Genomic DNA, 11,413 nt, shown 5'->3' with positions numbered 1-11,413 from the left:
ATGTTCGAAGGGACCATGGCATTCTCTTTCCAATGAATCAATATCAGTTGTTTAGCAGAAGGAAGGATGCAAAGAGTTCATTTACATTAGCCCGTTCTCAATGCATATAAAGTTTGTATGTAGCATTTATGCACCCTAATACTTTCCTCCAAAGATGTGCAAGCTTCGGACATCCCATATGTTTCAAAGAAGCATTTTCCCAATTACATCTCTAGCAGCAAAAGTGTAAACAAAATTTTAAAAATTCCTTCCAGTAGCACCTTAGAGACCAACTAAGTTTGTCACTGGTATGAGCCTTCGTGTGCATGCACACTTCTTCAGATAATTTATTGGACTCTGATACGCTTGTACAGAAAGAGACTAAGGAGGGAAAAAGAACCCTGCCGGGTGAGAGAAATGGCTCCCTGAGTCCAGCCTCCTGTTCCCTCAATGGCCCAGCAGATGCTTCCATGGGAAACCCACCAGCAGGATCCGAGCACAAGAGAAACCAACTGGGATTCGGAAGCCTGGCACAACCATCCTGGCTAGCAGCCATCCTTTAAGAGTCCTCTCCTCCTCCATGAACTTGTCCAGTTGTCTTTTGCAGCCATCCAGGTCTCTGCCTCATGTGGGAGGGAGTTCCACAGTTTCGGTTATGTGCCGGGGCCCATGAATTAGATGGAGGAGGGTGGCAGGTCACTTCAGGCAATTAAAAGGGGGGGGGGCAAAGGAAAGCTGAAACGGAATTCCTTCCCGCAACTGGCACTAGGAGAAACTGCCTTACAGTCAGACCATCTTGGTCAGTGTTGTCTACACCAGTGGTGGCCAAGCTTCCTCTGTCATGGAAGGGCAGATGCACTCGGGTTGTAGGGGCTCAATGGGCCGCTCCACCCAAAGCCACTGCCTGAGGCAAGACTCGTGGCACCTTGTCTCATGGCAGGGCCGGTCCTGTCTTTCTTTGTAAGAAAAGGATAGCCTTTGGATGGACCATTGGGTAAATCCAGCCCCAGGCCTCTTCTTAACCTTTCTTGAAAATAAAAAGAAACTCACCCGCCACAAGGAACCACTGTTGAGGGAGCTGGGGATGTTTAGCCTGGAGAAGAGGAGACTGAGAGGAGATGCAACAGCCAACTTCAGATATCTCAAAGGCTGCTCCATGGAAGATGGAGCAAGCTTGTTTTCTCCTGCTCTGGAGGGTAGGACTCGAACTCATGGCTTCAAGTGACAAGAAGGGAGATTCTGACTAAACAAAAGGAAGAACCTTCTGACAGCAAGAGCTGTCGGCAGGGGAACCGTCCCCCTCGGGAGGTGGTGGACTCTCCTTCCTTGGAAGTTTCCAGCAGAGCTTGGATGGCCATCTGTCAGGGATGCTTTACAGTACTTGAGATTCCTGCATTGCGGAGGGTTGTGACTCTTGTGGTCCCTCAGCACTCGGCAATTCTATGATGAACCCCAGGCTTGCTGGCTGTACATGTGAAAAGGACCTAGGGGTATTAGTACACCGCAAGATGTTTTCTGCTGCTCCAGAGAAGCGGACACGGAGCAATGGATTCAAACTACAAGAAAGAAGATTCCACCTAAACATTAGGAAGAACTTCCTGACAGTAAGAGCTGTTCGGCAGTGGAATTTGCTTCCCAAGGAATGTGGTGGAGTCTCCTTCTTTGGAGGTCTTTAAGCAGAGGCTTGACAGGCATGTCAGGAATGCTTTGATGGTGTTTCCTGCTTGGCAGGGGGTTGGACTGGATGGCCCTTGTGGTCTCTTCCAACTCTAGGATTCTATGATTCTAACACGAGTCAACAATGTGAGGCAGCAGCGAAATAAGCTAATGCTATTTTAGGCTGCATCAACAGACATCTGGTGTCTTGCTCATCGGAGGTAATATTACCACTCCCTTCTGCCTTGGTCAGAACACACCTGGAGTACAGGGTCCAGTTCTGGATGCCAGAATAAAAGAAGGATATTGTCAAGCTGGAACACGTGCAGAGGAGAGAGATCAAAATGACACACTACCCTATACCCAGAGGTCTCAGTTGGATATGTTTGCCTCAAAAAGAGAAGGTTTAAGAAGAGATGTGTCAGCCATCTTCAAATACTATGATTCTCCTTGCTGTGAGTTCTTTGATGGGTTGTCATCTTAGACCTCTGCAGGAAGCTCTTTCCACATTCCAAGCACTTATAGGGTTTCTCCCCTGTATGAATTCTTTCATGCAATGTGAAACTTTTCTTCCATTTGAAGCTCTTTCCGCATTCCAAGCACTGATATGGTCTCTCCTCACGGTGAATTGTTTGATGGGAAGTGAGATACGCCTTCCGATTGAAGCATTTCCCACATTCCAGGCACTGATATGGTCTCTCCTCACTGTGAAGAATTTGATGTAAAGTGAGACTTTTCTTCGATTTGAAGCTCTTCTCACATTCCAAGCACTGATGTGGTCTCTCTTCACTGTGAATTGCTTGATGGGAAGTGAGACTATTCTTCCACTTGAAGCTCTTCCCACATTCCAAGCACTGGTATGCTTTCTCACCAGTGTGTGTTATTTGATGGGAAGTGAAATGGGATCCCTTCATGAAGTCCCTTCCACATTGGAAGCTTTTATATGGTTCCTCTCTTCTGTGAACTCTTTCATGTAAAGTGAGACTATCCTTCCGACTGAAAGTCTTTCCGCATTTCAAGCAGAGATATGGTTTCACCCCAGAATGAGTTCTTTGATGAGAAGTGAGATGGACCTTCTGACTGAAGCTTTTCCCACATTCCATGCACTGATATGGTTTCTCCCCTAGATGAATTCTTTGATGGGCCTTCAGCACAGCCTTCTTACCGAAGCTCTTCCCACATTCCAAACACTGATATGGCTTCTCACCGCTGTGAATTTTTTGATGGACCTTTAGCACAGCCCTGTGACTGAAGTTCTTTCCACATTCCAAGCACTGATGGGGTTTCTTCCCACTGTGTGTTATTTGGTGGGAAGTGAGATTGTCCTTCCTACTGAAGGTTCTTCCACATTCCACACACTGATATGGTTTCTCCCCTGTATGAATTATCTGATGAGCCTTTAGCTGATCCCTTTGTCTGAAGATCTTTCCGCATTCCATACACTTATGGGGTTTCTCCCCACTGTGAGTTATTTGATGGGAAGTGAGGTGTGCCCTATTCCTGAAGCGCTTTCCACATTCAAAACACTGGTATGGTTTCTCTCCAGTATGCATTATCTGATGAGCCATGAGTTTTGCTTTCTGACTGAAGCTCTTTCCACATTCCAAGCACTTATGGGTTTCCCTTCCACTGTGAGTTTTTTGATGGGAAGTGAGATCAGCCCTATTCCTGAAGCTCCTTCCACATTCCAAGCAGCTAAATGGTTTCTCCCCTGTGTGAATTATTTGATGGGCTGTGAGCACATGCCTGTGACTGAAGCTCTTTCCACATTCCAAGCACTTATGGGTTTCCCTTCCACTGTGAGTTTTTTGATGGGAAGTGAGATCAGCCCTATTCCTGAAGCTCCTTCCACATTCCAAGCAGCTAAATGGTTTCTCCCCTGTGTGAATTATTTGATGGGCTGTGAGCACATGCCTGTGACTGAAGCTCTTTCCACATTCCATGCACTGATAGGGTTTCTCCCCTGTATGAATTCTTTGATGGGCCGTGAGCACATGTCTGTGACTGAAGTTCTTTCCACATTCCAAGCAGTGATGGGGTTTCTTTCCACTGTGAGTTATTTGGTGGGAAGTGAGGTGGTCCTTCCGACTGAAGCTCCTTCCGCATTCCATGCACTGATATGGTTTCTCCCCTGTATGAATTCTTTGATGGGCCGTCAGCACATGCTTGTAATTGAAACTCTTTCCACATTCCAAGCACTGATGTAGCTTCTCTCCTGTATGGATCCTTTGATGGGTCTTCAGCACAGCCCTGTGACTGAAGCTCTTTCCACATTCCAAGCACTGATATGGCCTCTCCTCAATGTCAATGCTTTGATGTGAAGCGAGACTACTATTCGGACTGAAGCTGCTTCTGTATACCAAGCACTTATATGGTCCGTCCCCTCTGTGAAATCTTTCATGCAAAGTGAGACTTTTCTTCCATTTGAAGCTCTTTCCACATTCCAAGCACTGATACGGCCTTTCCTTGCTGTGAATTGTTTGGTGTGACGTGAGACTATCCTCCCGACTGAAAGTCTTTCCACATTTCAAGCACATATATGGTTTCACCCCAGTATGAATTCTTTGATGGGAAGTGAGATGACCCCTCTGACTGAAGCTCTTTCCACATTCCAAGCAATGAAATGGTTTCTCTCCTGTATGAATTCTTTGATGGGTAATGAGCTTAGCCCTCTGACCGAAGCTCTTTCCACATTCCAAGCAATGGTGTGGTTTCTCCCTGCCGTTGTGAGTTCTTGGGTGGAAAGTGAGACATTTCTTCTGACGGAACGTCCTATCATCTTTTAAGCACTGGTAGTGATTCTTCCCAACATGATTTATATTATGGGAAGTGGAATAGGAGCTCGGACTATAGCTCTCTCCACACTCCAAATATTTATACAGCGTCCCTACTGTGTGAATGTTGTTGTGGCCTCCCTTTTTCATAATTCCCAATCCATCAGGACCTGCATCAAAGAGAGAAGCAGATTAGACCATCAGAAAGAAATGGAGCCTCAAATTATGGAACACCGCTAATGAATGTTTGTGAAAGGTGAGGAACTGATGGGAGTTAGATCTGAGGTCTTACTGCAGGGGTCACGGCCTTCGTTGACTCTCATTGACACACAGATTGATGGGAACCTGAGATATGAACAGCCTGGCATCTTCCAGGATGGATCTTGTTTGGCCTAATCATGAAATCTCCTCCATCTGAAAGGTCACTTTTCTCTTTGCTCAACCAGAAAGCGACAGAAGGAAAAACAGAAAACTTCACAGAAGCTGCCACTACTACTTCTGCCACCACACAGAAAGTTACATTCAAGAAGGTCTGGGCAGCTCAGACCAGCCTGGTCATAGTTTAAAAAGGCATACGTGGGGCAAGAATATTTGCAAACAAAACAGTAGATTCAAGGTGAGCTATGGGGAATGAGAATCCCAGACGCTGTCGAGCGCCATCAAAATATTTATATAGGTACTGGATTTCAACACATATATTATGATCCAGCAGGAAGCCTTACTGAGAGAGTCCACAATCCTACGATTCTCCTCCATGACTTCCTTATGCAGAGCTCTCTGGTCAGGATCCAGCAACGCCCACTCCTCCTCTGTGAAATACACAGCGACATCTTCAAAGCACAGAGGACCCTGGAGGGGGGAAAAAAGGTCCTCTTCTGAGACAGCCTAAAGATTGTCTACTATACACTGCTCGGTTGTTTTCTGTCAGCTGATTGTTGTAATGTTTTAATGGGATTAGTTTTCTGCACATTTTAGGTACTGATGCCTATTTTAGCATTTGAATTGAATTATTTTAACGTGCATTTTAATGATGGGTATAAAATTCTGTGTGAATGGGTGGAACTCCACAGGGTGTTCTTCAAATTATTCTGTCTATGGAAGTATTCCTGACTGCCAGACAGAATGATCCATTCTCTACTCCCACTGTGCGATGCTTGGGGGGGGGGCGATGGGACCCTCCCTCTGCCCTACATCCAACATCAAGGGGCTCCTGGGGGCACAGGGAGGGGGAGGAGAGGGGGATCCCTGCATAGCTGCCAAGTTATCCCTTTTTTAAAGGGATTTTCCCTTATGCTGAATAGGCTTCCTCGCGAGAAAAGGGAAAACTTGGCAGCTATGGATCCCTGTTGTGCAGCTGATGGGGCTGCTTAGGTGAATCCAAGCCGCTGATTTTTCTGGCTTCTCAACTGCTTAGAAGCCTATTTTGGCATCTAACGATCAATATAGACATATAACTGCAGCTACTGATAAATCATAATAATAGTGACATTCCGAAGCCTAGTTGTGGACCTTAAGGTCCACAACCAACAATACTCTGGAGATCCCGAGCCATAAGGTGGCTAGATTGGCCTCTACTAGGGCCAGGGCCTTTTCAGTATTGGCCCCAACTTGGTGGAACGCTCTTTCACAGGAGACCAGGGCCCTGCGGGATTTGTCATCTTTCCGCAGGGCCTGCAAGACAGAGCTGTTCCGCCTGGCCTTTGGGTTGGACTTAGTCTGACCCCTGTGTTTTCCTCCCTCATGGCTTGGATTTATGGACTACTTAAAATCAGGCTGCATTTTAAATTTTAATACTGTATTTTAATCTGTATTTTAATTAATTGCTTTTTATGTGTTATTGTAATTTTATTGGTGTGAGCCGCCCTGAGCCTGGTTTTGACTGGGGAGGGCGGGGTATAAATAAAAATTTATTATTATTATAGTTAAGGAGAGATGGCTGTTCATTCCTGTCAGCACATAAACCTTCTCGAATGGCATTGTCAATCTTTGTTTGGGACAGAGGCTTTGATAGAAGCCAAGAGGAGGAGAAATTCTTTCTGGCCCAGAGGCTGCCTGGCTGCCCCACTCCTCTGACTCTTTCCCCACAAAGCTCTTTCCCAATACCAGATCTGTTTCCACAGCGGCTGCTTCTCCTCCGTTATCAGGAAAATATGGATGAGGTGGTCTTGGGGGCATCCTTCTGTCACCTGCAAGAGACAAAAGTCAGTGGGAAGCCATCAGCTCCTGCATCTTTCAGAGCTTCATCGGTGCATTTCAGGCGACAGAACAACTCCTCATCAACAGTTTCCATGTTACTTCCTTCCACCTTTCTGATCAGAGCTTTATCAATATGGCGACCCAGTTGGGCAGAAGTCTCTCCTGGTTTTCTTTTAATGTCACAAAAGTCTTTTCTACTTTGCTCTGCAGTTAAACCAAACTGCTCCTTCACTCTTTAGAATCATAGAGTTGGAAGAGACCACAAGGGCCATCCAGTCCAAACCCCTGCCAAGCAGGAAACACCATCAAAGCATTCCTGACATATGGCTGCCAAGCCTCTGCTTAAAGGAGGAGACTCCACCACACTCCTTGGCAACAAATTCCACTGCCGAACAGCTCTTACTGTCAGGAAGTTCTTCCTAATGTTTAGGTGGAATCTTCTTTCTTGTAGTTTGAATCCATTGCTCCGTGTCCGCTTCTCTGGAGCAGCAGAAAACAACCTTTCTCCCTCCTCTATATGACATCCTTTTATATATTTGAACATGGCTATCATATCACCCCTTAACCTTCTCTTCTCCAGGCTAAACATACCCAGCTCCCTAAGCCATTCCTCATTGGGCATCGTTTCCAGGCCTTTGACCATTTTGGTTGCCCTCTTCTGGACACGTTCCAGCTTGTCAGTATCCTTCTTGAACTGTGCTGCCCAGAACTGGACACAGTACTCCAGGTGAGGTCTGACCAGAGCAGAATACAGTGGTACTATTACTTCCCTAGATCTAGATGCTATACTCCTATTGATGCAGCTCAGAATTGCACTGGCTTTTCCTTCTTTGAATGTAGGAAAATCAGAGGTTTCATCTTCTCTTAAATCTGAGTATATTTCCTTCAAAGTTCCTTATATCTGGGGGTAGATACAGCATCCAGTTTTCCTCAGGAATATTTAAGTTCTTACAGGCCCGTTCAAAACTAAACAGGAATGCCTGTACATTATCACTTTTGACAAACTTAGGAAATCTCCTGACATTAGCTGAGGTAAAGTCTTCACCAGGCACCCCGAAACTTCGGCCCTCCAGATGTTTTGGACTACAATTCCCATCTTCCCCGACCACTGGTCCTGTTAGCTCGGGATCATGGGAGTTGTAGGCCAAAACATCTGGAGGGCCGCAGTTTGGGGGTGCCTGGTCTTCACCAATGGACTCTGATGGCATTTCTTTTTCTTTTTCCTCATGAGCTAATCTGCTCTCTCTCTCTCTGCCATCTCTCTCTCTCTCTCTGTGCTAACTAAATGTCAGTTGCGATTCTGGCCTGTTCAGCTGCTAATTTCCCTTTCCCTTTTCTTTCTGTGCTTCAACTTTAGGTTTTTCTTTCTCTGCTTCAACTTTGGCCAATTCTCATCTTAGCCTCATCATTTCTAATTCAGTATTCGGATTCTCCTCACATGCAGCAGCTCCCTGTCCTGGGCCATCCCGAGTCTCTTCTGCTTGGCGCTTGCTGGCCATTTTCTGACAGAAAATGTCCCTTCTTTTAATAAAATAATCTCAATACTTTATTAAGCTGGCTGTTCTGTATCTGTGGGCATGTTTCTGTGTGGGTTTTAAGTTTGTATCTTGCTGTTGTGCAAGAGCGCAAGAGCCCTCTCTCTCCCTGGTTCCGCTGCGCCAACCGTTTCCCTCCCTCAGGTAAAATCCCCAATGGAGAAGGAATCGCGAGCGAGAGAGGGCTTTTCTTTGGGGAAAACAGGTTGCAAACAGACTTGATTATAACAGATGTAAAGGAGGAGTGTGGTTCTTCTTTCTTCTTCTTTGGCGATCCCTCGTAGCCGAGCAAGATTGTCTTCCATAAGCACGGTTTTAACAATGGGTCCGTAAGTGCCTGTGGAGGCCAATTCTGGATCCACACGTCCTTCCACATTGGGGACATTGGTTTCCAGACGGGAGTTGATGACGGTGTGGATTTGCCAAGCGTGCCTTCCTCTTAGCGCATTTCTCCCTTGCGTCCTGAGTTCGAGTGTCTTCAAAGCCCAGGACACCTTTGGTCAAGGCTGTTCTCCAGCTGGAGCGCTCGCAGCCAAGTGTTTCCCAGTTGTCAGTGTTTATAATACATTTTTTATTCACCACAGCACAGTGCTGTTGCTTTTGATTAAAATGTTTGGCTGTATGCTGTTCAGGCTTAAGGTTACTTTCTTTTACACATCTTCCATAGTTCACGACTGCCCTTTCCTGTCCGAGGACGACTGTCCTTTCCGGTGTCGCTTTGCCCTTCTATGGGCACCAAAAATGGCCGCCGCCGGCTTCGAAAGTCGCTTGTACGCATGTCAGCAAGTGCGCCGACGCAACTTCCGGTGTCGCTCCGCCCATCTATGGGCACCAAAATGGCCGCCGCCAACACCGGAAGTCGCGTCTATGCACTTCCGGACATGCGTAGATGCGACTTTTGAAGCTGGCGGCGGCCATTTTTGGTGCCCATAGAAGGGCAAATCGGAAAGTAAAAAAATGGCCGCCGGCAGGAGAAAATAACGGAGAAAAACGGGAGACGAAGTGATACGGGGGACCACCGGGAAAAGGTAAGTAAAAAAGGGGTTTTCCCGGGGGAAACGGGGTACTTGGCAGCTATGCTCCCACCATGCCTCTCTCCCTCCAGCCCAACTGCCTCCTTGGAACTCTGGCCAATCAGGAGTTGTTTCCAGTTAACTGTTTGCTGGCAGGGGGGGAAACACTCAGTGACTCAACCCGCTAAAGATGAACAGAACCCACAGATTAGATTCAAAATCCACAAAATGAGAAAAAACTTCATCCTTACCCAGCGGCCTCTCTCTGGCATTCAACGGAGTCTTCTCTGCCTCACAGGAATCCAGGCCCATTTCTGCAAATGGAGCCTTCTGCTGAAAGAGCGAGAAGGATTCAAAACAGAGGATGGGGAGGATTAGAAAAGGAATGGGGGAAGAAAACCATTTGGGGGAGCAGATCTCATCCCTTGCTTCCCCAAAGAGGGTGAGCCATTAGAAAAGCATTTTGGGAGATTCTCCTTCACGTTCTTGTGATCATGGCCCAAAAGGCCACAATAAATGTGATGCGTACCCCTGTAAATCCTTGAGTGCGCTTCTAATAGAGAAGTGATGGGAACCTGTTGCTTTGTGAAACTGATGATTTTGCAAGTTGCCACCCGCCATTTGGGGCAGGAATACAGCTAAGATGTGAATTACAAAGATACAGCTCAAGTTGCTACATGGTGCAAATGGCTACACGTAACACAGGTTCCCAACATGCTTATAACACAATGTAACAGAAGTTCCCAAAAAGACCGGAGGCCTTTCTGTTAGGGCTGATGGGAAATGAAATTCGGAAAATAGACCAAAGACTGTTCATGTATGCCACAGTGGCAGCGAGAATCCTTTTAGCCCAGAGGTGGAAAACGACTGAAATGGCCACAATTGAGGACTGGCGAGTGAAAATGTTGGAATATTTGGAATTGGCGAACCTGACATGCAGAATCCGGGACCAGGAGGACACGAAATTCAGTGAAGAATGGAACAAATTCCGAGAGTATGTTAAAGAGAACTATAAAAGTTTAAAGACTCTGGCGGGCATGTGTTAGAACCTACAATGTTGATGTATCTAAGATATTCTTTTTGGTTAATCTTTTAAGATGTCAAAGTGGTGTTATGTTTTTCTAAAATGCGCGAACTAAAGAGAGCTATACCTACTACCAAAGGGAGGAGGGAAGTCTGAATATGTAAGAAGCTGATCAAGATACAATGTTGGAGACATTAAGTTGTTGTAAAGAGTTTAACGGAAAAATCAATAAAAAATTTACTTAAAAAACACACACACAATGTAACAGAACACGGTGAGAATCAAATATGAATCGGCATAAATTGCCAGAGCTTACTGCGCATGTGTAAAACATGAAATGAGGCAATAATGTATAGTATATGATTGGTAAAAATTGAAATGCTTTGTTTGAGCCTATATAATACCACCACCTGGACTACTGGGCGAGGTTGCAGTTTTGCAGAATGATCCGACTGTAACCTATTGCTTTGCAATAAATGTGGAACTCCTAACTCCTCACGTTTCTGAGTTTTTATTGGCATAAACTCAGGAGATAAGCTATTTTTTGCTTATAACATTTTAAGGCCCTTGGGAGTTTCCAGAGGAAAGTCTCTCTCACCTGCTGCTCTGCCTCCTTCCTCTCCTCCGCCTGACTCAGGAGGAAACCTTCGGCCAGGGCCACCGCCTGGGAAGTGGTCTCCGCTCCGCATTCCCTCACCCAGCTCTCCATCTCCGGCGGAAGGACAGCCAGGAACTGCTCCAAGATCACCAGGTCCAGCATCTGAGGTTTTGTATGCCTCTCTGGCTTCAGCCACTGATGGTCAAGGTGGTGGAGTCGGCCGCAAGCCTCTTGGGGTCCTTTGGCCTCCTGGGAGCAGAAGTGCCTCAACTGCTGGCTCTGCACCCCTGAGCGGAGGGTGTCCTCCTCGCCCAGGAGCTTCTGCACCATGGTTTCCCATAATCCCCCACTGCTCCCAGTTTGGAGGGCATGGCATCTTCCTGCCTCAGGGCCAGCTGAGTCTCGCTCATCCATTGGTGCTCTCAGGAAGCCTCCAAGAGATCGGAAGGAACCTGTTACAAGTTCTGTCTATGCTCTTTAGAGTTGCTCACATAGCCTACAAAGCAAATAGATTGTTCTGTTATCAGATTGATACAGTACAAGATCAGGAGGAGGAGTGAAGACAGAATGATAATGGACAAGTCCATTTGTACTGAATATAATAATTTAGACACTAGGCCATAGTTGGGGTCTTAAGC

The 11,413-nt window shown here is 46.3% G+C and overlaps 1 protein-coding gene across 4 annotated transcripts in view; it reads right to left on the bottom strand.

Moving 5' to 3' along the window:
- Positions 1-6: 6 nt before the first annotated feature.
- Positions 7-11,413, bottom strand: part of LOC118082586 (uncharacterized) — a 15,986-nt gene continuing 4,579 nt past the window's right edge. For 2 of the 4 annotated variants that reach the window (XM_060273245.2, XM_035110293.3), the window contains exons 2-6: positions 10,776-11,271; positions 9,405-9,486; positions 6,513-6,595; positions 5,132-5,258; positions 7-4,579 (exon numbers count right to left, since the gene is read on the bottom strand). In XM_060273245.2, coding sequence (XP_060129228.2) covers positions 2,067-4,579; positions 5,132-5,258; positions 6,513-6,595; positions 9,405-9,486; positions 10,776-11,189 — 3,219 coding nt within the window. In that variant the 5' untranslated portion in view covers positions 11,190-11,271 and the 3' untranslated portion in view covers positions 7-2,066. The remainder of the gene's footprint in view (positions 4,580-5,131; positions 5,259-6,512; positions 6,596-9,404; positions 9,487-10,775; positions 11,272-11,413) is intronic. The other 2 variants (XM_088667039.1, XM_060273246.2) reach the window with 1 other exon arrangement.

This window comes from Zootoca vivipara, chromosome 3 (assembly GCF_965207765.1).
Source record: "Zootoca vivipara chromosome 3, rZooViv2.hap1.1, whole genome shotgun sequence".
Lineage (NCBI taxonomy): Eukaryota > Metazoa > Chordata > Lepidosauria > Squamata > Lacertidae > Zootoca > Zootoca vivipara.
The sequence above is the reverse complement of the archived record's forward strand: the minus strand, read 5'-3'. Positions and strand labels throughout refer to the sequence as shown.